The sequence below is a fragment of the Eleginops maclovinus genome, chromosome 12 (assembly GCF_036324505.1).
Source record: "Eleginops maclovinus isolate JMC-PN-2008 ecotype Puerto Natales chromosome 12, JC_Emac_rtc_rv5, whole genome shotgun sequence".
Lineage (NCBI taxonomy): Eukaryota > Metazoa > Chordata > Actinopteri > Perciformes > Eleginopidae > Eleginops > Eleginops maclovinus.
The window spans coordinates 12,384,902-12,409,311 of record NC_086360.1 but is presented as its reverse complement, the minus strand read 5'-3'; the positions used below and the strand labels follow the sequence as shown (position 1 = coordinate 12,409,311).

Genomic DNA, 24,410 nt, shown 5'->3' with positions numbered 1-24,410 from the left:
ACATATTTATTCCAATGTAATATTCAGTTTTAAGGTGAAAAAATATGATATACGATAGATGTGCGAGACAGAAAAAAGGCACATTTTCTCATACACAATGCACTGTGATGTACTCTTTATTTATACAGGCTATGGATGTCCAGACGTCCTGCTGTCAGCGGTGCTGAAGCAGTGACGTAGGAAGTTGACGCTCTTTATGCATCCTCTCCTGCCATTTTTGTGCTACGGGCTAGCTTGCTTAGCAAGGGGTCTCCATCAGCAGGAGGCGGAGAAAGACTGCAGACAAGCAGAGAGAGCAGTCAAATCAAGAAACTGAACCTTACCTGGAGAACCGGGGGGCTTTTCCACACAGGAAACAGTTATTAGAAAGGCTGTACAATGTCCGATTTTGACAGCAACCCGTTCGCAGACCCGGACTTCAGCAATCCCTTTCAGGTAGCCAACTGAGCCAGCTAGCCTGCTAGCCTACATACGCTTCATAGCCCAATGAGGCCAGTATTAGATTAGCATCCCTGCTAGCCGTCTAAGCTATATGGCTAGAGCGTTTCCTTGGGAAGCAGAATTAGCTATTCATCATTCATAAGATTTATCTCATCACTGACATGGTATATGGCAGTTCACTTAGTAAATGAGGCAGTAAAGGCTCAGCTAACAATGTGTTGCTGAGGATGTTTGTTATCAACGTTGTGATAAAGGTATATATCAACTAAGAACAAAGACACATGATGTGAGCTAGCTAGCTGCTAGCTAGACCAGTCAACACTCGCTGTCACCTGCTAGCTATAAGTTTGATTTGACCTCTCTTATGAGCAATGTATGCCTAGAGTTATCTCCAAATTTCGCTGGGACGCAGGTCTTGGACATGTAAACGTGTTATTGGAGTTCTATATTAACACAACAGGCAACAAGCTGTTTCTTTGGGCTACAGTTGAGCTGCTCTTACCTTCAACCAAGACCATGGTCTGTCAACATTCTGCTGCGCTTCATCCTAACAGTACACCTGAGTGGGTTATTTAAATGTTAAGTCCCTCCCCTGCAGGTGTGGTAACCAGTGGGTGGAGTCTTGGTTGGAATGAAAACCAGCAAACTGTTGGCTGTTCATGTCACATGGTGTACCACCTTACATTACCATCACCTTACACTACCATAACCTGTCCTCCCTAGCAAACTTGTCAGTGGCGTTTCCCAGTTCCCCTACTGATCCCATTCATAAAGTCTTAAATAGCCGCAATATCAAGACCAATTTACATTGATAGTTAGGTTATTATATTATTTGTATTGTGTTGCATTTAAACCTTGCTCTCTGGTTCCACTTTACCTGCGGTCAACACAAGATTAATAACTAACAAGAACAAGTTAATTAATAGACCCAGTGATTATGTGGTCAGTTGTGGTTTTTCATGATAGTTAAATGTCAGCTAACACAACAATAAAAAAATGTTTGGTTTTGTGGCTGTAGTAGTGCCCATCATGGTCCCTTTCTGTCCTGTAGGATCCTTCAGTGACTCAGGTGACCCGGTCTGCCCCTCCTGGTGGTCTGGAGGAGTATAATCCCTTCACAGATGCCAAAACGGTCAGCTTTACTGAATGATCACCAGTTGTTTCTGTGCTTCTGAGTTATTAACCTCATTTTATGCACTACCCTAGTTCTCCCTTCAGCTACAGTGACAAAAATGATTGTGGCCTAATTACACTTTACATTTTCGGTCTGTCTTAAGATTGCACATATATTTAAAAAGTCCATTCTGGTTTACAGGCGGCCCCTGGGAATACTCCCAAAGCGACTCCTGTACCTCCCCAGCAGAACACACAACCTGCCATCATGAAACCCACAGAGGAGCCGCCAGCCTACTCACAGCAACAAAGTCAGGTATTTGTTTGTATATTGAACCTCCGTTTTATAAATACAGTCACTGTCTGTTTGTTTCTGGTTCACATTTCTTATCGTCCGTCATTTTCTCATCTGTTTTCTGATGGCCCAACAGCGGCGCAATGAGGTATTGTCTTTCATCTTATGATTTGTGTCTTTGTCTTGACTAGTGTGAATTCAGAACTTCCCCCAGCTTTTCTCATGCTGTTTAGATTAAGAGATAGTTTAACTTAAGGAGAAAACAATTTGCCTTTCCAATTATAACCCCTTTTTCCCTTTCTCAAACTAGCACACCCCTGAGTTTACCTGAGTGGAAAAATACCTTCATTACTAACCTGATCAGATATCATACTTCCTGTCAGATGTTGGATAGTAACTTTAACAAGTATTTCTGTGTCTGTGTCAGGACCAAGCACGTGCTCAGGCGGAGTTGTTGAGAAGGCAGGAGGAGCTGGAGAAGAAAGCGGCAGAGCTCGATCGTCGGGAGAGAGAACTACAGTCCCACGGAGGAGGTCAGTCAGTCACTTTATCTACTTAGTAAACTCATCAACCTCAGTCTGAAGGATCATTCCCAATCAAACCTTCATTAATGACAATGTTTAGACTCAGAAAGTGGATGTGTTACCATAGCAACACATCAATCTGTGTGTCTTTAGGGTAAGGATCCATACAAAGTTTTACAAAATTATTATCAATGGTGATAGAGCGTATGCTGAGTATTTTAATTGGTGTTTTTTTTATGTACAGCTGATTTAAGCCCTATTTGTTGAAAATACCAGAACTTTTCAGAAAAACGCTGGTGTGCTGATTTGTTGTCAATATATCGTTGTTGTTGAAACAAAACTCACATGTATTATGTTTTATTAAGTAGTGATAGTGTCAACAACGCACATTTAAACTTAAATTTCATGGTAAAGCCTTGTTTGGCATTTTCTCTGCAGCGAATGATTGCATTTAAAATAATTTGATTTTGATGTAAATATACATCTGTCATAAATGTTAGGATTACGTTTTAGACACACGGCAGTCAAGTCATGATGTCATGAAACAAGTGTGAGCTCCCAGAAAAGGCAAGTTATAAAATCAGAAGAAAAAACAATTGTATAACAAAAGTAGGTTTTCTACGAAGGGTTGCTAATTTAATTAAGGCATCAAAATACCCAGGCGATTTCGAATAAGTCGAGTAACAAAGATTTTACATACCCTCATACCTTAATCTTTTTTGCATATTTCAGGTTATATGCAGTGATCAGAGTGCCTTAGATTTAACCAAAATATCTTTATTTTTTTTGTTCATAGGCAGATTGTACTGTAATGCATTTTCTTTTTATTCTTGTGCACACACGTTGCTTTAAAGTATAATACTTCATAGTATAAAATCTAAGTAAACAAATCTCTTATTCTATACATGGCTTATCATTGTTGCTTTTGTCCACACAGGGCGTAAGAACAACTGGCCTCCACTGCCAGAGAAGTTCCCCGTTGGTCCATGTTTCTACCACGACATTGCAGTGGACATTCCTGTAGAATTTCAAAAGACCGTGAAGATCATGTACAACCTTTGGATGTGTAAGTGGAACATCCAACACACCCCTAATTAGCTGTATTGCTTCCTATACCTGTGACCTGTGATGACACTTGGCTTTTCTTCAATGCAATACAGTATGTGGGATTGTGAAACTGCATTGAAAGGACATCAATTGTTATGCAGAAGTTTAAGTCATTTGGACATTCAACACACAACTCTGCTCATCAGCAACAAGGACATTAGAAAACAATACGATTTTTACTTATGCTGAGCATAAATTATGATTTACTGTGAATTTTATTTTGTTGTTTTTCTCCAAGTTCATGCAGGCACGCTCTTTGTGAACATGTTCGGCTGCCTGGCCTGGTTCTGCGTGGATGCATCTCGCGGTGTAGATTTTGGCTTGGCCATGCTATGGTTTCTCCTGTTTACTCCCTGTTCCTTTGTCTGCTGGTACAGACCGCTTTACGGGGCTTTTAGGTAAGCAGATACATGGAAAATAACAGTGGTTCTGCAGCTGTAGAAAGAAGCAAACACATTTTTCTGCGGACAGCCATGATGTGTGCTAATGAAGCTAAGCAGTACGCGATCCTAGTATGAATCCCCAAAAATAGTGGTCATTAGACCTCGAAATGCTCTTATTTCTTGAGGTAATTATAAGAGAGCACCAAATAAAGATATGAATAAAGTCAAACCTTCAGACAGGATTTCCTGTTAAGTGAAGAACACATTTCTTCAGCAATGCCTTTTTTTATTTATTAAACCCACTCATACTACCTTGTTCTCTGTCTCCACTACAGGAGTGACAGTTCATTCCGCTTCTTTGTCTTCTTCTTCATCTATATCTGTCAGTTTGGCGTTCACGTTTTACAAAGTATTGGCATCGCTGGCTGGGGTACATGGTTAGTATTTGTGCCTTTACTGATTCTGCACCTCTACAAGTATGTACTAAAGCTCACTCACATTTTCATTGTTTTGTTTTGCCAGTGGTTGGATCGCAGCTTTAACTGGTCTGAATGCCAACATCCCAGTGGGCATCATCATGTTGCTGATTTCAGCTCTGTTCACTGCACTGTCCGTGGGATCGCTCATCATGTTTAAAAAGGTAACACTATCACAAAAAACTGCATTTCTACCTGAATAGCTAGCATATCATTATTGGAGCCCATGAAAATAAAGTTAAAATATATGCAAATAAGTTATACACCATCGCGATCAACACTAAAGTCAATGTTCATAAAGAGAGTGGAGGGATGCGCTCTGACTTGACTAACAAGCTGACAGCATTATGAAATGTGAGTGAAAGCAACAAGAATAAACGGGATACTGTACATCACTTTTATTCACTACTACTGTTGAGCCAAAAGTCAGTGTTGTGATGAGCCAGGAAGAACAACGCTCTGCCTAAGTGAATCATGTAATACATCTAAAGGGCATGGCGGGCGATATATAATATCACCTGACTTCATTTCAACTTATTTTTATTTTTCTGCTCTTTCCAGGTGCACGCACTGTATCGTACCACTGGTGCCAGTTTTGAGAAGGCTCAGCAGGAGTTTGCAACAGGGGTCATGTCTAACAAGACGGTTCAGACCGCAGCTGCCAACGCCGCAGCTAATGCTGCAACCAATGCTGCTCGTGGGGCCTTCAAACCTCAGCCATAAACAGACGCGCCAATATACATGCACACATGCTCACCAATACAAGCATACACTCACACACACTGAAGTTGGAGGTGCACAACTCTGGCCCTGCAGGCTCTCAGATCAAAGAAATTCTATTTATGAATGTTGTTATTCTAAGATTGCCCTATTCATGTCGCTAAAAAAAAGTAACCAGAGTTGTCCACCTTCACTCAAGATCAAGTTTTAGTAAAAACTCTCCTACATCCTTCCTGTTCTCAGTCAGATGGCTATCTGCTCACATAGTTGAATCATCCACAAAGAGACACAAGTGTGCTCTGAGTGTGTGGGATTTCATAATTTGCTCCTCGTTCCGCGTCCTCCTGTCCCGTTGAGGTGTTTCTAGGTCAGGCAGAGGTTGCAGTTCTAGTATACCTTATTTTTGTCATGGTGATGACCTCCAGACAGCTTCCTGCCTGGTTAATTCAGTATAAATTATTGAAAAGTGATAATATGATCATGGTGTTTTGCACATAGTTCTGTTTTCTTGGTTACAAAATGAAAGTACAGAGTGTGTTAGTATGGCTGGTCCTGTGCGCGAATGTGTACTTCACTTAACGAGAACTCAATGTAGTCGTTGAGATCTGAAAGTTAATCTTCCTTGTCCTACATCTGTGCTTCTATTCTGAGATAAATCGATTCTGGTAATTCAAATAAGTAGATTTCAGTATCATTTATTTAGAACCCATCTGTAGCCCTCAGCAGTGACTTGTGAGCTACTTCAAACACTAAAGTGGAATAGGCCTGTGGCTTCATAAAATTTGACAGCATGATAATGACATGTATGTTCAGCACACTCCATGTAGCTGTTTCTCAAAGTCAATGTGCACTATTAGCCTTTTCTCTGGTTACAGGTGGTAACTGGTTTTGGGGGAGGAATGTCAGCCTACCTATTTTTCCTTAGTTGGCTTATGTGTGCAGTAAGCTGTGCAGTTATTGCATGTCACTGTTTGACTGATTGAAGATGTTTGGATCTTTTTGTGAAGATACAATGAACACCCAGGTCAGCAGGGTCACCAATTCTCACCACAGACCCAAAAGAGGGCCAGTCAGATGCTTGATGGCCTGGTGCAACTAAAAAGGGAGAAACATGAGAAAAACACACTTTTCTTTATGAACTTTAGGTGTGGCATTAACTGACTACTGTGTGGCTTCATCTCAGTTGTTTTTGTAGCACTTCACACTTGGTTAAAAACTAACGCTGCTATGAGTCTTGTGCTGTCGTGTTTCTTTTTGAAAAAAGACACATATTCATAGGGATGACGGAGAGAAGTGAACGGCCAGACAGTGGTTTTGATTTTCCCAGAGATTAACCTCTATACATGAAAAAGTAAAACACTGATACTGTGTTTACCTCCACTACACAGCTAACAGTCTGTTTGCATTTTCATGACAAAGGCAGTCAAACCAGTTGTTTTTCCTCTGTCAGTAGTGGATTACTGGCATCAGAAGTTTCATATGATTAATATACAATAATAACAGTGTTATTCAGAACTAAGCTGTACAGACCACTGTCACTTCAGTAAAATATCGACGTGGTTACATTTGTCGTGTTTTAGCCCCTCGTAGTGGTGGTGAAAGTCTGAAGCTGTGCACGATGACTGATACCGAACATTAAAGTAGATGAAACACTCCTGTGAATAGAACCAAGTTGAAGATCAGTGATTTGCCATGAAATCAGCCAACACCTCGACAGTATTGGGTTTTTGGGGAAATATTTTTGTTTGAAGTTCATTGCACTTTCTTCGTTTTACGTTGAACTTAGTGCAAAAGACACATCTTTTTATTTATGGTGTCATTTAAGTTGTTTTCTTAAGTAGAACCAAATTTCTTTTGGTTTGATTTTACATTATGTTTTATGTTTGTATGGTTTTGTAATGACATGATCATAGCATCAGCTAGATTGAAAAGTGTTTAATGACTTTGCAACTTGACCCTGCAAGATCTGCTTGAATGGATGAGAATGTGTAGGATTGGTATGAAAGGCCCTCAAATGTTATTCTGTCCTGAAAAGCTGTGAGAAATCTACCAAATGTCCATAGATTTGTTTTTAAATCTTGGTTTGTGATGTGTTCCCTTGCCATGTTTTGCTGTAAGATATTACTTTTCTCTTTGCTACAAACACCCACATGATTCCCATGTGTTTAAAGTTTTTGAAAAGTTGTCAAATGAAGCCATGCCACAGAGAGTCATTTCGTGATGTATTTGGGCAAGTTGGTCCGCAGTATAAAACGATGTATTTGAAGTTGGCTGACACATCACTGTGTTTTTGACCCGTGACCATGTTATTTCACTGAATCAGAGAAGAAACATATTCAAAAAGGGACACTTGTATATTTTGTAAAGTTGAAAATTTGATCCCCATTATCAATCACATGTAAAAAGAAAACGTAATGCACTCTTGTCTGGCCTTTGTTGCATGTGAAATAGTTTGAGTTTTGTATATTTATGGTATTAACATGGAATAAAATTTGAAAGAAATATTGATTGGCTTATTTCCTGAAGCTACACAACTTCTTTGTGTAAATGATCATCAAAGAAAGTTACTTAATTTACCAAATATTTGCTTCAGATCAGTGGTTAAGTCATCCTTTAAAATGAAGTATCCCTCTTGTCTCAGTTTTAATGTGCAGAAGTTGTGAGTAGTTCAACCAAAATGTCTTACATTTAAAAAGGTAAGGTTTTAAGACGATTGACAAAGTATGTTGCTTCCCTGGTTGGGATTCTCGGGATAAGCAGATGTTCTGTTCTGTCTACTCTTTGACTCTAGGTGTCAGTGTTTCCTCAGTTTGATTTTAAAGGGAAGCAACATGAAAGAAGGAACTGAGAGCAAAATATATGTTTTAAAACTCATCACAGATATATTTAAAGAAGGCATGGTTCTCACACACATATCAACCTCTCTTATACACGCAGCATTATACAATGTGCCAAAGATGCTGTTACCCTTTTGTTAATGTAACAAAACAGCAGACAGTCAACATATACATTTAAGCACTGACAGGCTAGAAACGTCTCATCCTCTCAGTCCACTCTCTCTCACAGCAAACACACTATAGTTGAATTATTGCACATCTTATCTACTAAGAATAAAAGTGATCACACAATGTTACATTTACAGCAACTTAATGAAGCGGGGTTAGGATGACATGAAGCAATTTGAAATGAATTAGAACCAAGTGCAAAATACAATACTCTGACCTCCAAAAGTACCAAACAAACAGAGAGGTCTGCCCTAATCATAGCATCACTGAAAACCCATGTCGCATTCATCTTGCAAAAGCTCAACAAAACCTTTTTCAATTTTCACCACTTTGGGCATCTTTACAAAGCCAGATCTCGTCTGTGTGCTGTGTTGTAAGGTAACCCATGATAATCTCTGGTGCAGCCTGCTTTATCTCGCTGTGATCAAACATCCCCTCATGAAAGTCAACCATAGGGAAACATATGGCGAGTCTGGGTTCTGTTCACACACTCTGCCAGTTAATAAGCTGCAAGACACCCACAAAACATCCAAGTAACAGGTAAACCGCCTTTAACGTGAATGATCCCTTAAGTGGCATATGGAAAGTTAGCAAGAGCGGGTTGCAGTCCTGCTGTGCCACACAATCAGATCATGAAGAAGTTTAGAAACCACAACAGTAAATGTCTCTCACACACACACACACATACACACACACACACACACACACACACACACACACACACACACACACACAAATGCAAGCCCTTGTTGGGAGTTTAAGTGGTCACATCTGCTAGTATTCAGTGGTTTGTTACGTTTTGCAGGTGAACCGTGTGAATGAACATTGTAATGACGTAACAAACCTACGCACTGACTTGCAGTAATTAACCTGTCCACAGAAATGCTAATGAGTCATCGACTACCAATTTCTTTAACTAATCTCCTGTTTTTCAAGTACAGTGGTTTGTTGATGGCAAGGATTATTACAAAAATAAACACAATCTTGTTCAAAAACATTGGTTAAGTCTGCAGGTAATGTTGTTTAGCCTTCTGCTGTTCAAGAGCCTTCTTGGCAGTTTAACCGGCAGCTGTAGAAGCAAAATGTACTTTTTACTGTCCCTGTTTATCATTAGGTAGTACGATATTGGTAGCGTGATCTGTATATTAATATTTAGTTTTAAAGGCTTCCATCTTTTCAACAGCCAGCAGATTTTATCCAGGGTATCATATGGAAAATCGTTCAGAGAAACGTCTTTTCTCCTTCCTCTGAGATCTAAAAATGTCTGTAAAAGAGAGAAGACACCAAGGATGGTTTCCCTAGGTGTGCTCAGAGCAGGCAGATCAGACTCTTCCCCTCTTCAATCTCCTCCTGAACCTTGTCGCTGGAGGTGGCAATTTCAGCCTGTGCAGACAAAACAGCACACAGGAAGGATCCCAGCGTTCCTCCTATTGCTGCGTAGAAGGCCCAACCGAGGGAACAAAGAGCCGGCCTAAAGGGCAAGGCCTCAGCACCGCAGTAGTTGATCACCTTCTCTGATCCCCAACCAGCAGGGTAGAGCATGAGGCCCACCATCAGCAACAGGCCTGGAAGCATTGCAGAGGAGGAGACGATGGGTTTAGTCACGTACTTGTTAAATTGAGGCAGAAAGCGCAAACAGATCACAGTGCATTTGCGAACATGGTGACTCAAACTCAAACATTTGATTTTTGTTGAGAGGAAAGACCCAATTTGACCGCTTTCACAATGATGTCACATAATGATAGATTACCTACTTGACAGACATGAGCAATCAAACACACCTGTGGCCATTGTTGTACAAATATGCAGAAGAATTGGAGAGGTTTGGTTGGGATATCCAACCTCCAACTTGGAAACGTTTGAAGGAATGCCACTAGATAATGCCAATTTATAAACTCAGATGCTTCAACTTGTAAACGTAATAGCAACACAAGCATTCCCTGAAGGCTAGGCATGATACGAAAAGAATCATAGGCTTGTATAGACATGTAACCACTATAAACTCTGTGTCAGGGATCCCAGATTATTAGCCTTAGCGATGATAAGTGCAATCCAGCTGCTCAGCTTCATGAGTTTCACGATGGCTCTTCCCAAATTTTCCTGAACATAAGATTATTGTAGTAAATTCCAATTAACTTCTTTTTTAACTAGGAACCTTTAAATGTCTGAACCCAGAGGAAGTGTGAAAATAAAACAAATGAACAAAAAAGTGTACATTTCTACTTTCAGTACAAACAAAAAGGGCAAACTATTTGATTTTGATCCAGATTTTTACTTGACATCAGACTTTTAAATTGAAGAAATTAGATCCTTTGAGATCCTTATCTTGTTTGTCTGTGCAGGAAGTTGATTTAATTTGGTTTGGTGACAACATTATTATACAGTTATAAAAAGACATTCTATCACACATATTTCCGTGGTACTAGCCTCTTTTAAGAAGGACACATGAAGCCAATGTCTGAAATTAAAAAATATTGCTAAATAATAACTAACTAAAAGGAAAGGCATAACTAAATTATGCAAATGTTCAAATACAAATTTAGTTTTTGAGTTTCCTAAGTTGTTTGCAGTATATACAAATAATGTATAATATTGTAGGTGTCCTATTGGTCCTGTGGTTGGGGATCTCTTTGTCTCATTCCAGTTTTTCATGTCTACTCCTAATGAACACTAATGAAAAACATAAACTAAAACGGACATCTCACCTCCGATTGCCTGGAGCAGTCCACAGATGTTGAATATACTCTTCTTCAGGATGCTCTGGAAGCACAGGCTGAAGATGGAGATACAGGCGACCCCTGCTAGAACCAAGATCCCTGCTGCCAGAAATAACATGGCAGCCTGCCAGAAGCCACTGGCCACTTCTCCAAATGTCCGAGCGTAGGGCCCGCAGCTCACCCCAATTCCCCGGGACTCCACACGAAGGCAGCGGCTGTACAGGCCGAGAGACGGCCGGTACTCCCCCGCGTCCACGCCTGCCCCGCTCGAACTGGAGTCCCTCCGTGGGGATCCCAGCAGCCATTCAGGGCTCATGAAGGCTATAAGCTCAGCAAAGGCCACTACAATACTGAGCAGCGTCCAGAGCATAGAGCGGCATGTTACAATAACATGGCACATGATGCTCACTCTTTCTGAGATGGTCACAAACAAAGTAAAAAAATATATAATTCTTGAAACCCTTCAAAATGGACAGAGCTCTGACTGATACTAGGGAATTTAAATTCCTTTACTACAAAAGGGAAAGTTCCAGTTGATTCCCTGTCCTGATTTTATCCTCTATGAGCAGATGTTTTTCCTCCTCTCAGTCGGTATTCTTTGCTTTTCCCTCTTCTTCTTCTGTTTCTCTATTGAGGCAAGGTCTGGCTCTGGTCAAACCAAACAGCTACAACGCACCGAAGCAGCTTCCCTCAGCCATGGTAACATTTGAGAAGCACACCTATAAACACAGAGACACAAGAAGGTCAGCGACAAGCAGAATCTGTAAACATACAGTATGATGTAGGAGTCACTGGCAGGAAAAGGGGGGAAAGGGGGAGAAAAACAAGACACAGGATGGGTGAACAGCAAACGATTTCCCATCCACCATGAATCATCAAACTCCCTCTTGTTTGTCCTACATGATGTTTAATGTGTACCATTGCCATCAAATAGGACCCAAGATCTTTCCATGGTTAGTTACTTCTCATTCAGCCAGCTGTGAGTGCAGCATGAGCAACAATTTCAGATGTTTGTTGAAAGATGAATCACACAAATACACACATAACTGCAAGTTTATACTGTCTTCATTTTACTTGTGACTACTAGCCTTTTAGTGATTGATTTTATCTGTGAAATGACGGAGCCTTGTGTGTCTTGCAACTGAGCAACTGTCAACACAGATCAGTGCAGAGCTCTGTTACAGCACGCCGCATTTCACAGTCACACAGAGGGTAACATGCCAGATCCTAACTGCAGGGGCAAGCACACACGTGACACCAACTGGAGTTCACTATTCAAATACAGCCTGAATCAAAATCATATGTCTTTGTTCTTTATTCAACAGCAATCATTACTTGATTACAAAAAAATGTATAACTTGTAACAGATGACATGAGTGCTAAACGCTGCATGTGTGTCTCAATTAGATTCAGGGGCGAAGTCTGTGTATATGAGCGAGCGTAAATTAGTCCCAATCAGAGTGATTGTGATACTGTTGCTATGTTATGATACAGTTGCCGTGATCAATCTGGCCTTGACACAGCTTTGGTCTCATGGGAGCATGGAGGCTTTCTACGAAAACCCTCTGATGTCATGTTCCAGCATTAAGATATGAAAATACGTGGGATCTGGTCTTAAACACAGGGAGGTGGACTCTGCTGTCATAGCTCTAGTAATATCCGGCCATGGGATTAATAATGGTTTTAAAATCTGTACATTTTTGGCCTGAACGGCAATACAATGGAGCCAAATGGAATGTAATTCATGGAGTTCATAGCATTTACATTCAACCGTGATAATCACAGCAAAATGCCTACTTTTTTTTTTCTCATTTGAGGTGTGTTTCTGTTTTGAGTTGAGGGTTACTTTGTTTTGTTTTTATCATAGAAATCAGCAAAGAGTGTTGTCAGAATCAGCATCATTTTTCTGTCACAGAGGATGCAGTAGAGGTCAACTTCCCAGCCATAACTTTGTTAAAGCAACTTCAAACAATCTGTGATGATGTACTGATTTATTCTGCTTCGCATAGATTTAGCTATCTTTGCTGCTCTGTAACAAGATGATGTTGTGAAAATATTCTCAATTCCACCTACAAAGCTTTTGTCGATCATTTTCCCCATGTGGTGAAACAGCTGATGAAGAAATAGTCCCTTCCAACTGCTGACAATGAGGTTTGTAACAAGATATTTTTTTCCAGAAAGAGAAGTTGCTGGTAAATAAAAAATGAAAGCAATTCTTCAAAGCTTTCACAATAAAAGGGAAGGGCAACTAAACATTTGAGTGGACTGTTTTTTCATGTTAGTGCTCTCATTACTGAATCTGTAGTTTTGTTGTTGATAAAAACTTCTGTCCAAATACATTCATTAAAAATTAAGCCTGATGGCCTGAGGGGAATTAATGTGGTATTAGGTTATCCATAACGCGCCCGCCTCCAGTCAGGATGGTAATTCGTCCCACTACATCTGTAGGGAATGAGCACTATCCTTTATGTTGTCTGATATGATCTGAGTCACATTTCCCTGGCCACAAAGCAGGAGCATTATCTCATGCAGCTAAAAGGCTGACTGACTCATCTGAGGCCAGGGTCGAGTAGAAACCAGTAAAACAGAGTCATAGGCATGACAACATCTAAAGAGCTGAGGTATGAGATGTGAAACACTTAAGATGCGGGCATAATTCAGTTCAGCGGGATTCACTCATGTTTGGACTTCATGGTTGGGTTTTTAAGGAGTTCTGCTGTAGTTGTGACAGGTTTGCTTCCAGTTTGCTTTGTCCTGAATTCGATAGTGATGCCTATCTTTAACATTCACAGTCAAATTTGTATCTTACCATCTACTTTGCCCTAGCAGAATTTCAGAAATGGCTTGACGTTGCTTTATTCTCATTCTACAATTTTACATCCTAATTAGAGATTTCAAGAACCCTCAGCCAAAATACACAGTCTACATATAATTACCCTGATTGAAGTTTCTGCATCTCGAAGGGTTTATATTTCAGTTTCAACTGAGCTGGTAGTTAAAGCAAACCCGGATAAAGACACTACAACGACTTTACTATTCATTATCGGACAAAAAAGGAAATGGCCGAAACAAGCAGGAAGCAAACAGGAAGCATCAGTGTCTGTCCAACTGCATGACATTCATGCAATGTGAAGATGAACTGCTAAAAAGTATTTCAATCCAAACCGTCTTGCATGTTTCCGCAAAAATGATAGAGAACATTTCTGAAGAAACATGTCTGCATTTGTGTTTCTACTTCCAGAAATGAAGAAGAAAAAACGACAATATAAACAGATGTTCATATTTGAACTGTGTTTATGTGTTTGAGGGTGGTTTGGGGTGTGCCTTATTCTATTCTAGTCCGTTCCAGGCCTCTTTTCAAAATCATAGCTGTCCTTATTGTCATTAAAGTTTCCATTCTGCAGAAGTTTCAATGGTTTCAACAACAGCACTCACTCTGCATGACTATAGCACTATTTTAAACTATTACAGCAGATTTTTTGGGTGCATGCTGAATAAACATATGTGTGTAAATGCCTATGTTTGTTTGAATGTCTTTTAGTTTTTTAGCCACCCTGTCAACAGTTTTGGATTCTCAGTGAACGCTGAATCTTCTGTTTACAGCTGATTATAGTCCTTCCAGGCCCGGCATAGTGCTTTCTGTTGAGACTACAATGCCCTCAAATTAGCAGTTCTACCTCTTTAAACTACCGGGATGGAGCCTAAACATGCCTTGTCAAGGTAGTCAGAAGGCACAGTGTGTGATCTCCCCCAGTACTTACAGGAAATATCTTCACTCATACCTCATCACGGCTCTCAGTAGTCTCACAGAGGACTGCACTCAGAGGGAGGGGGTAACATGAAGGCATTTTTTTGTATTAGCGGGGTAAAGAGCAGAGAATTTAGACGTCATCTATTGAGGATGAACATTAAGATTCTTACACCTACAACAACCCAATCAACATCTTTATTTGCTTTTTTTTTTTTTTAAGGATTAGTTGTGTTTGAATGCTACATATTAGCTGATAATCTAAACATTAATAAATCTTCAGCACTAGTTATGTCAAAATAATTTAAGTATAAAATTGTAATCCTTGAATCTGGTGGTTTGCCTGTGTGTGTTGCAGTGTCATTAAGGGAGCAGAAAGGTCATTACATCCTGAAACTGATGAATACTTTCCGCTTGTTTGCTGGTTGTTAAACAGACTTCTGGGAAAGTGCTTCAACAGCACTTCCTTGGCAAGGTCAAAACTTTTTGTGTGTTTAAGTGAGCGCTGAGGGAGGAGTGTTTTACACTTCACGGAACATCAGACACTCAGAATTATGACTTATTCATAACCCCGCGATCAAGGCGCTCTGGGTGAGAGGTCTCAGCCTCCCAGTTGCTTTTGATAGATATGTATCTTAAAGAACTGTCAGATCTTTGATACTGCAGCTCTCCTTGTGCCTGTGGAGACACTGACATAGATATGCATTATCACTAACTCTGACAGGTCATGGGGTCTTATGCTTCTTTCATGAATCCTCCACGATGCTTAGTTTAACTGATGATACAGTAGATACTATACAAGATGAAAGCAGTAATGTGGTTCTGCCTCTGATCTGGACCGGCTCATTCCCACACTGTTCTCATGTCCTGACAAAAACCTGTGCTGCCACACAGGATTATATGCATATAGTGAAGGCCTGGGGCCAACTTACACACAGTTCACAATCCTTCATTCAGCTGGCCAACATGAACAGTGTCCTCGCTGCTATGAGACAAACTTCCTCTTTTGGAATTTACAACAAACACAAACCATGGGCCAGCAGCCATGTGGACTACGTACAGGTTTGGCTATGAAAAAGTATTGGCCAGGCAGCCCTATATGCTCAATAAAACATATTCTAATGAAGCATCAGTTTGAGTTGAGCCCTTTCAAAGTCTCAAAGCATATGAGGGTCAGTCGGTTGGCCGTTAGTTAAAGGAGCCCACTGAGTAGTAAATCCAGAGTAGTTGGTCCGAGATATCTGCAAAGGCTCTGGTAGCATGCAAAGGTGCTGAGGTTATGAGGGCTGGCCACTGTAGTGTGCTCTTGAGAGTGAAAGTGAATGAGGACTGAAGGTGGGTGGTGCAGAGATCTGAAGCTCAGTTGACACCGATTGCTTTTCAAAGAGGTGAGACACAGTCATCAGAGTTTGAGATAAGACAATTCCACTCATTTACAAAAATAAAACAATTTGGAGAGTCGATGGACATTCTTTTGTTTATCTATAATGGCAATGTCCCTGTTTAGGAAAATGTATTCAAGCTGTTAGACCCACAACCCAGATCCGATGACCCCCCCAGTTGATCTGGGCTGGGAGTACTCGATTAGCTCATTTTCTCTTGACACACAGATCCTGTACCAGAGACCTCAAACCAAGGCAATCTGTTCCCTAAGCTGCTGCGCCTGGTCTGCTCTGGTCATGCATCTGGACCAGCCAGGAGGAAGGTCCTCAAACCAAAACCACATAAGAGGTTGCTTCACCATCTTCAGGCTACACACAGCTACACTAACAAAATGTGGACAGTGAGAAAATCACAGGCCACTGATGAGGGTTTGATTTCCATCAGTATCTCCAACAATCAAAAAACCTAAGAGGTATGAAACAGTCAGAGTTGGGCAGGACCAAACATATCCCTCTTTCATAAAAGAATGCTGTTGAGCTCCAGGTGAAGTGAGTGAGAATGAAGCAATGTAGCTTGGATACTGAACTTCCCAAACACCCATCACAAACTCAACTCTAAATATCTCAATAAATAGTCATATTCTTTTGAAAGGGAAGGGTTCCCAGTCCTTATAAAGCTTATGTGCTGGAATGGCAGAGAGGATGATGTAAGAACAGGCAAGCCATAACACCAGTCCGAATGGAGACACCCATGCCCTGCAGCAATGCCTCAACTCTCATTTATATCTCCTGAACAACAACATATCAACACTGTGCTTCAGTTGCCCCTAGCAGTCGATCTCTGAACTTAAGAAACCTGAACCATCAGAAGTAGAGAGAACAAAGCCTCTCGAACAAAAGGATGGAACTTGCACAAGGAACTAATGAGTTGTACATCCCTTTGATTGTCACACCTAAGCGTGTCGCCTTAGGGAGGCAAACATCCACCTGCTCTCACAGCATGCTACACACAGAGGAGAGAACACACAGAGGAGAGAAGACAAAAGAGTCTTGCAAAACAAACAAAGCAACAAACAGACAGAGATACGTTTAGCTCTTTCAATTTTTCCAGATAGTGTGAGACAACTCAAGCAGCTCTCCTACAGAGCTGTTTCTTGCTAAGCATAACCATGTGAGCCACTGCTTTGGTAGCCCTCCATAAACAGCGACTGAAAGAGTTGCAAGAGGAAAAATGTTTCCCATGGATAAGCACTTACCACAAGTTGTGTGTCTCATAACTTCTGTGAGTGATTGCAGCCATCAAAAGCATGTTTTTTGGCTCTGGTGTTAGTTTGGATTTATTTAACAGACCCAGATTAAATACTATAAAACAATTCAAGCTGTTAAAAGCCATTAGTTGTTATCCTTTGACTGTGTATTAAGATTAAAGACATGCCAGCCGTTTCAGCTTTCAAATACAACCAGGAGGCTTGAGGTTTTCGATGACAATAGGAGTCTGTAGAAATGTAAACAACAAGTCAACAGTGAGGAGCCCTCCAACAATGTGCTGAAACAATGCAACCCGCTTTACTGACACACAAACGTATAAATAAATATACAGCCATAAACTGTGAAAGCTACCATCCTGTGCTCACTTGGCCAAGCTATAATCGCATCAAAACGCACGACTTCCCTAGGAGGAAAGTATCAGCCAAGCCCGTTTGTGTGCATGTGTTTGTGCCAAAAAGTCTGAATAAAATCTGCCCACTTCATCTGGTGCCACTCAATTTAAACAAAGGCTGCACAAAGACGTGCCGACACCGGCCCCCCTCACGCACTCTTCAGCTCTCAAAGACATGCCACCGTTGGCCCAGAATGCACTCCCTCATTCTCAAAGGCAGGTCGTCGTGGCCCCTAACCTATTCAATCTGTGCACCACCCCGGCCCCTCACTCCCCGCGCTGACTTTGCAGTGGCCCCACAGTTTCTGACGCACAAGGCCCCTCAGTGACCCTCACAATTCAGTGACACAAAGACAGGAATGACATGGCCTTGCTCTACGCCATCCTATTTTGTTATGCTTGTTTGTAAGATGATGGATGCCCACTTTTCTCTTCTTCTTCTTCTTCTTCTTCTTCTTCTTCTTCTTCTTCTTCTTCTTCTTCTTCTTCTTCTTCTTCCCTTTCACAGTGATGTTTGAAGTACTAACTTAAAGTTGCTTATACTGGTAGCTACTGGTTTCCATACAATATGAACACTTGCAAAAGATCAATGTACCTCTAATGAAAAGTACTTCTTCTGAGAAAAATGAACTTGAAGATCAATGGTCATTTAAAATTTGCAGGATACAGATGAACAGTAGTGTCCTAGAAGGTAGGGTAGGGTAATTCATCAATCCTAAAATGTAAAATAACTAGTGAACAACTAAGCAACAAGTCAAATTCTTCATGGACTCTTCTTCATTATCTTTCTGCTGATGCTCCAAACACAGAGGACGAAATAAATCACAGAGGCAGAGTAATCTATTGTTTCTTCTATCTGATAAAAAATCTCAATAAATCCAGTTGACATATAGCCACAAGACAGTTTTTAAAGAGGCAACAATTTTCTTTTCACATTTGAAAAATTCTCCCTCCATCCATTTAGCAGTGACAAGTTTGCGCTTGTCAAAACTAATTCCAGGAAAAGGAGGCAGGTAAGAGCAATCCCACTTACATAATATACAGCACAATTTCATCATAAAGTCAGTCCTGGAATTTATTTGCCATTTTTTAAATATAAGAAAGCTGATTTGTAACAGTATAGAAGTGTATGAGCACTTTCTGAAATGTGGTGATAATTCCCTCCTCTAATCATGTCACTTTAGTTTGTCCTTGAACCCAGCTAGTATAAACACTGAACCTTTCCTGGTTTTGTTTGGTTTATGATGTAGCACCACTTCCCCTCTCAGTGCAGTGTGTCAGGCAGAGAGCTCCATGGGTGGCTCTCACACAGATGGACCTCCTCTTCCCTGCAACTCAAGGACATGGCCTTGTGTGGTGGAAAATTCGCGCAATTGGGGCTGATGCATGGACATGTGTGAAAGACGGAATAAGTAATATAAACAAAAAAATGGTATTGTTAGGGTTCTATTAGAGGAGATTTCTCTAATTGCTACTGTGCTGTGATATCAAATGCTGCAAGATGGTTGGTGTGCCTGAACACATTCCATGTCAGTTGCAACTGTAGAAATGTAACTTTCTCCAAATCCACATTCACCCCAAAAAAAAGCTAAACTACCTCCATTCAAATTGGATGTAGGTGGTTGATGCAGTATCTGAATCAATGAAGCATGCACACTTTCTCAATAAAAGTTGGGAACACACAGGTGTGCAACGAGAAGCTTGACTGAGAAAACAGTTTAAAGGCGTTTTTCTGACAGTTAGAATAACTTTAACTTCAGCTAGACTTCCTGCAGTGAGTAGGCTATGTCAATAAAACAAAGGACCGTTACGTTAATGACACTTTCATCAACGTGAGTTGAAAAGGGAATGTGTGAAATCTCAACGAAAATGAGCTACATTATGTTTCCTCGTCGCATTGTTTTATACTCACAGAGAGCCGATGTGGTGTGATGTTGCAGGCGAAGTGAAGAAGCTGTCCTTTGTTTTGAAACGCTGCTGTGTTCCCGGTGCAGCCCAGCGCTCATTCACTCCAGGCTCCTTTCTTCAGGACGTTTTCTCTTTCCTTCTCCCCTCACATTAAGCCATCCCACCACCGTCTGACGTCGCTCTTTCTCCCCTTCTCTCCTCCCTCGCCTTTCTCCCTTCCCCCACTCCGTTTGTCAGAGAGAAAGAAGAAGAAAAGTTGCAAAGATGATGTGAAAGATGATGACGACTTCCTGGAACTCAACTTCCCTTAAATTCCATTAAACTTGTCCAGGCTGATTTAGTCACGCTTTATTTTCAGCTTTTTCTGAGTTTCAAGTTCTTCGTTTTTTTCTAATGTAGCCTACTTACAAGTAAGCTGTCAATGCATTATCTCAGGTCCAAGGCCCAGGTAATATTCAGAGATACTAACAAACTTGAAAGCAACCTCCTTTTAAATATTCTCTGAATTATTTGACCAGATTAACGTTTGAACTATGCAAAGTATGGGGGTCTTGAATTTTGTATTTTATTATTATTATTTTTACACATTTGATGGTCTCAGTCCCATTTGTTTTGATGGTTTTGGGACTTAAACAGGAGTGTCTCCAGGTTTGTTTGGCAGCACTAAGTAACAAGAGCACAAACTTCCGTATTTTCATCATGTGAGGCTCAAAACACATTTTTTATTCATAAATTGTGTCTCCACCTGTAGAGAATAAACTGGGTTCTTTCTTCTTGACTTCTTGAGCTCGAGACATTAACCACACAGTGAATGTCGACGGGCCATAACTGCATGGTTTGAAGGATTTGTGTGGATGGAAAGAAATGGTAAAAGGTTGACGGTGATACATTGCTGGAGGAAGTCCATAATCTTTTTAGAGTCACTTGAGCTTCAACGTAGCAAGAATCAGAATATCCTTTACAGACAGGTTTGTAAAAAATGTTCATACTTTTATTTTGTGCAGAATGGAAACAATGGTCTTTTTCAGGTCTCTTCATGGGCCTCTGGTGTTTTTTGGAATAATGTTTAAAATATTCCTCCTTGTCTATAAGTCTGGTTTAAATCATAAAGCAGTCAGCTAACAGATCCAAGAGTCCAATGAAGAAGCAGCATCACATAATTCAAGTACTGCCGCTGAGGATAAAGGACTTGCTTTAAATCTGAATCAACTTTATTTTATAAATAACGGTAAATACGTATACTAAAAAATGTAATCTTAAAAACCTACTTCTCCAACCTTTGCGTTCAACTATTTGTTTCTCTTCTGCTTCTGTTCTTCTTTATCCTTTTTTTATCCTTTAAAAAAAACATTTTCATTAACACTTTAAATTACCCATGCCTGTGTGTCTTATTTATTGTTATTCAAGCCATATGGCAAGCTGTAGACTACCCATGCGAATGAAATGTCCTGTAATTAGTCTTACCTTGATATTAAATACACCCTTAAAGTTAACAAGACCCAAGAAGACTGAATATCTTTTTGCATTCTGTATTTAATGACTTTTGTTCTGATTGTACTGAGTAATCTGGTGTAGAGATCTTACATTCTTGTCTTGCACTTTTTAACTTAACCTAAATCGAGGTTGTACTGTGAGTAAATATAGCTTGTGCTAGACACATATTTTCACTCGGTAATAAATGCCGTTTGTAGTGTTTTTAGCACTACAATGTCAGTTCAGTTAGCTTGTTATGTTATATTTCATCGTAAAGTCCAATATCCCTGCAGTAATTTACATTTTGGTGAGATCCAGCTGTATATTATTTGTTGAGACTATATTTAATGATGGTATAAGCAAAGATACCATAAAGTGTCACATTGATGAGGTTCTAATTGTGATTACTTCATGTGTTTGACATGCATCATCAAGTTTTTTATAGGCTTGCCAACCCATATTTGTACCGTGTGTGTCACTGAGCAAGTCCATCATTATGAGTTTTACCACATTGGTATTTACTGGGTTCTAACTGCATGCTGTTTCTGTTATTTTCTACAAAACCATATACAAAACCCTTAAACAGCAACTCCTTTCCCCAGCCTGTTAACACCAGCTCTAATTTCCTCTGTGGGATGCTGCAGTGGGAGTTTGTTGAGTGCAGCTCTTCACGCCACCCTCCTGACATTCTTCACAGCCTCAGATTTCGTACCCTACAGTTTGTCTCTTCACTCACATGGGGCCTTGCTCCTCCACCGCAGCCCAACCACTGTGTTATTTGGTTGTCCCTGCCTTCAGGACTTCCTCTTTGCACACCAGATCTGTCTGTGTGTGTCATGGTGAGAACACTGTGGGAGGCAGTGTAGTATGTAAATAGATGAGTGTGGTGACCACAGCGCTCTGGTCTCAGGAGGAAGATGCACTGACCTTCAGGGCAACTCCATGGGAAACATAGACAGGACCTAAGACACACTGAGAGAGAGGTTAGGTTTTAATGGTTAGTGGCTGTGGGGAGGAAGTTACACTCTCTGTGCAGAAATAAAGCAATGATGCCATTCCTGGTGCATGTGTGTACAGATACATTATGTATGTGTCTGAAAATAAGGGCTGGTATAATTGTTTTAATTGCAGTAGGGCTTTAAATATATAGCTGCACTGTTTCTAAAACTTTGTGAGTTGTGATGTTGTGATCTTTACAATGAAATGGCCTTTTCGTAAACAAAGTAGTTAAAAAATAATTGAAATGTGAAAAAAAAAATTGTATATGGAGTTCTGTCATTATTATTATTATTATTATTATTATTATTATTATTATTATTATTATTATTATTATTATTATTATTATTCTGTGTAAGTAGTTTTGTCTCTTTCAACTTTGACCATGTATTGATGGAAGAACAATCCAGTTATTATTGGTTTAAAGTGCTTCAGTCCAGTGAGGTAAATGTGAGCAAACAGCAGGCAGCAGGCTGTGGTCACAGACTTGGCACTTTGAAAGAAAAGAAGAGAATCCATTATTTCTATTTTAGTTTTTTGTGGGGGTTTACCAGCAGTATACAATTTGATTATGGAAATGAGGTCACAGCGAACTGACATGAGACACAAATAAAGTATGACTTAAAGGTGACACAAGATTTTGTACCTCAAAAACACAAGCACAGCAAAGAAAAGCATTACAACCGGGTTAGTCACTCATACAGACCCTGCTGGGACCAGCTGAGCCTGATTTAAGGCTTTAGGAATAGAAACAGAAAATACTCTGATATCTCCTTTCAGGACAAACATATTTTCATCATGATGGATAATTACTGTTTAATTTAATGCATAAACAAAAGCAGTTATTGAGTCTGAGTGTGACTCATACATGCGGACATAAACACCCAAAGGCATCATCATATGGTTATTTTGTGGACTTTTTACTTTTGGCTCATCACATGCTTTACAAATATTTTGACTCATCAAATTTGGTTTATCTGACAAATCCTCTTCTACTTATCTCAACATATGAATCAACCTGAAGACACAAGGAGCAACCTCAAATGCAGCAGCATTCGAGAAAATCAGATCAAGCACTCAACATAACATCAACAGCATTACACTGCAGTTTAGCCAGAATCAACACAACTCTTGGGTGATGGTGACTTCATAAATTGTGTTTTGATAACACATCAGTGGTTGCTAACAAACAACAGGCAACAGCTAACTCAGTTTGCGGGGTTCATGTCTCAAGAGTGTGCTTCATAATCCTATAACAGTGATTTAAAATGTCAAACATATACCCCAGCATGTAAAGAGAATATTTTTTTGTGTCTCGTATGTGATTATCTTTGTATGTGGATTCACTGCATTTTCTTTGCAGTCATGCTGTGTGATTATAAGAAGAAAGTGAAACATACTTTTCTGTAAACCTTCTATAGAGTTCTTCATGTCTTCTTAACAAGATCTAATGAAACGCTGTGCAGCTGCTTTATTACAGTGAACTACAAGTTTGTTTGATCAAACCTCTTTTAACTTTATGGGTGTCTAAAATGTATGTTGGGCGGTGGTGGCGAAGTCCATAGGGGGTTGGCCTGGGAACTGGAAGGTCACCAGTTCAAGTCCCCGAAAGACCTAGTGCCACCGTGGTGTCCCTGAGCAAGACACTGGTTACCTACACTGCTCCCCGGGCGCCGTACATAATGGCAGCCCACTGCTCCTAACACTAGGATGAGTCAAATGCAGAGACCGCATTTCGTTGTCCTAGTACTTGTACTCTGTGCAATGACAATAAAGTTGAATCTTATCTTATCTTATGTTCACCTGTTGCAATGCAGCTGCCGTAACTGAGCTGTAACTGTTGTGGCAGGAGGCTGTGGAACAGTGGGTTAGTGCGCTGATCTTCAGATCAGGCGGACACTGGTTCCATCCCAATTGCAGTCAGCATGTCGTTTTGTCCCTGGGCAAGACACTTCAACCCAAATTGCTCCTGCTGGGATTGTCCACAGTATTAAGTATGTAAGTCACTTTGGATAAAAGTATCTAATAAGTGGCAGGTAATGGTGTGCTGAAAACATTTATCTTTTAAACAAGTTGAATTGAAATTTGGAGAAGTGTAAACATTGTGCACAAATGCTTACACTTAAGAGACAAAAGGAGGAAGACATGGACACCTAGCAACCCTGGTAAGCTGTATGTCCAGGCCTTTTGGTTTTATGCTTTTAATACTTGTGCACAAACTTATATTAAGAAATATACATGTGATATTTCTGTATACAAGTCCTTTTTAGATATGCTGACTCATTTGAAAGCCCAATTCATACATAATCAGTTTCCTGTGGATTCCTGGTAATTTAAGGTCATAATGTGTGTTAGTAAGCTGTTTAGCAACCAAAAGCCGGCAGTACAGATTCTGAACTCAAAGGGACGAGCACTACTTTTCAGAATATTTTCACTTTTGTTGATGAAGAATGAGAGCACAC

General features: G+C 40.2%; 2 protein-coding genes across 2 annotated transcripts; one reads left to right on the top strand and one right to left on the bottom strand.

The window, feature by feature from the left end:
• Positions 1-205: 205 nt before the first annotated feature.
• Positions 206-7,561, top strand: LOC134873529 (secretory carrier-associated membrane protein 1-like). Its single transcript, XM_063897202.1, has 9 exons — positions 206-435; positions 1,493-1,573; positions 1,757-1,870; positions 2,277-2,382; positions 3,311-3,439; positions 3,719-3,878; positions 4,199-4,300; positions 4,386-4,503; positions 4,901-7,561. Exons 1-9 carry the CDS (start codon positions 379-381, stop codon positions 5,060-5,062), a joined length of 1,029 nt encoding a protein of 342 aa, XP_063753272.1. The 5' UTR covers positions 206-378; the 3' UTR covers positions 5,063-7,561.
• Positions 7,562-7,917: 356 nt separating this feature from the next.
• LOC134873532 (LHFPL tetraspan subfamily member 2a protein-like) lies at positions 7,918-19,653 on the bottom strand. The gene is made up of 3 exons (XM_063897205.1): positions 19,484-19,653; positions 10,770-11,500; positions 7,918-9,629 (listed from the first exon to the last, which is right to left on the bottom strand). Exons 2-3 carry the CDS (start codon positions 11,179-11,181, stop codon positions 9,373-9,375), a joined length of 669 nt encoding a protein of 222 aa, XP_063753275.1. The 5' UTR covers positions 11,182-11,500; positions 19,484-19,653; the 3' UTR covers positions 7,918-9,372.
• Positions 19,654-24,410: the final 4,757 nt, after the last annotated feature.

Excerpts from the sequence above, each read along its gene's own strand:
- LOC134873529 (XM_063897202.1), top strand. The coding sequence starts at position 379 with ATGTCCGATTTTGACAGCAACCCGTTCGCAGACCCGGACTTCAGCAAT. Across the intron at positions 3,879-4,198 it reads CCGCTTTACGGGGCTTTTAG|GAGTGACAGTTCATTCCGCT; the intron begins GTAAGCAGATAC and ends TCTCCACTACAG. Across the intron at positions 4,301-4,385 it reads ATCGCTGGCTGGGGTACATG|TGGTTGGATCGCAGCTTTAA; the intron begins GTTAGTATTTGT and ends TTGTTTTGCCAG.
- LOC134873532 (XM_063897205.1), bottom strand. The coding sequence starts at position 11,181 with ATGTGCCATGTTATTGTAACATGCCGCTCTATGCTCTGGACGCTGCTC. Across the intron at positions 9,630-10,769 it reads ACTGCTCCAGGCAATCGGAG|GCCTGTTGCTGATGGTGGGC; the intron begins GTGAGATGTCCG and ends CAATGCTTCCAG.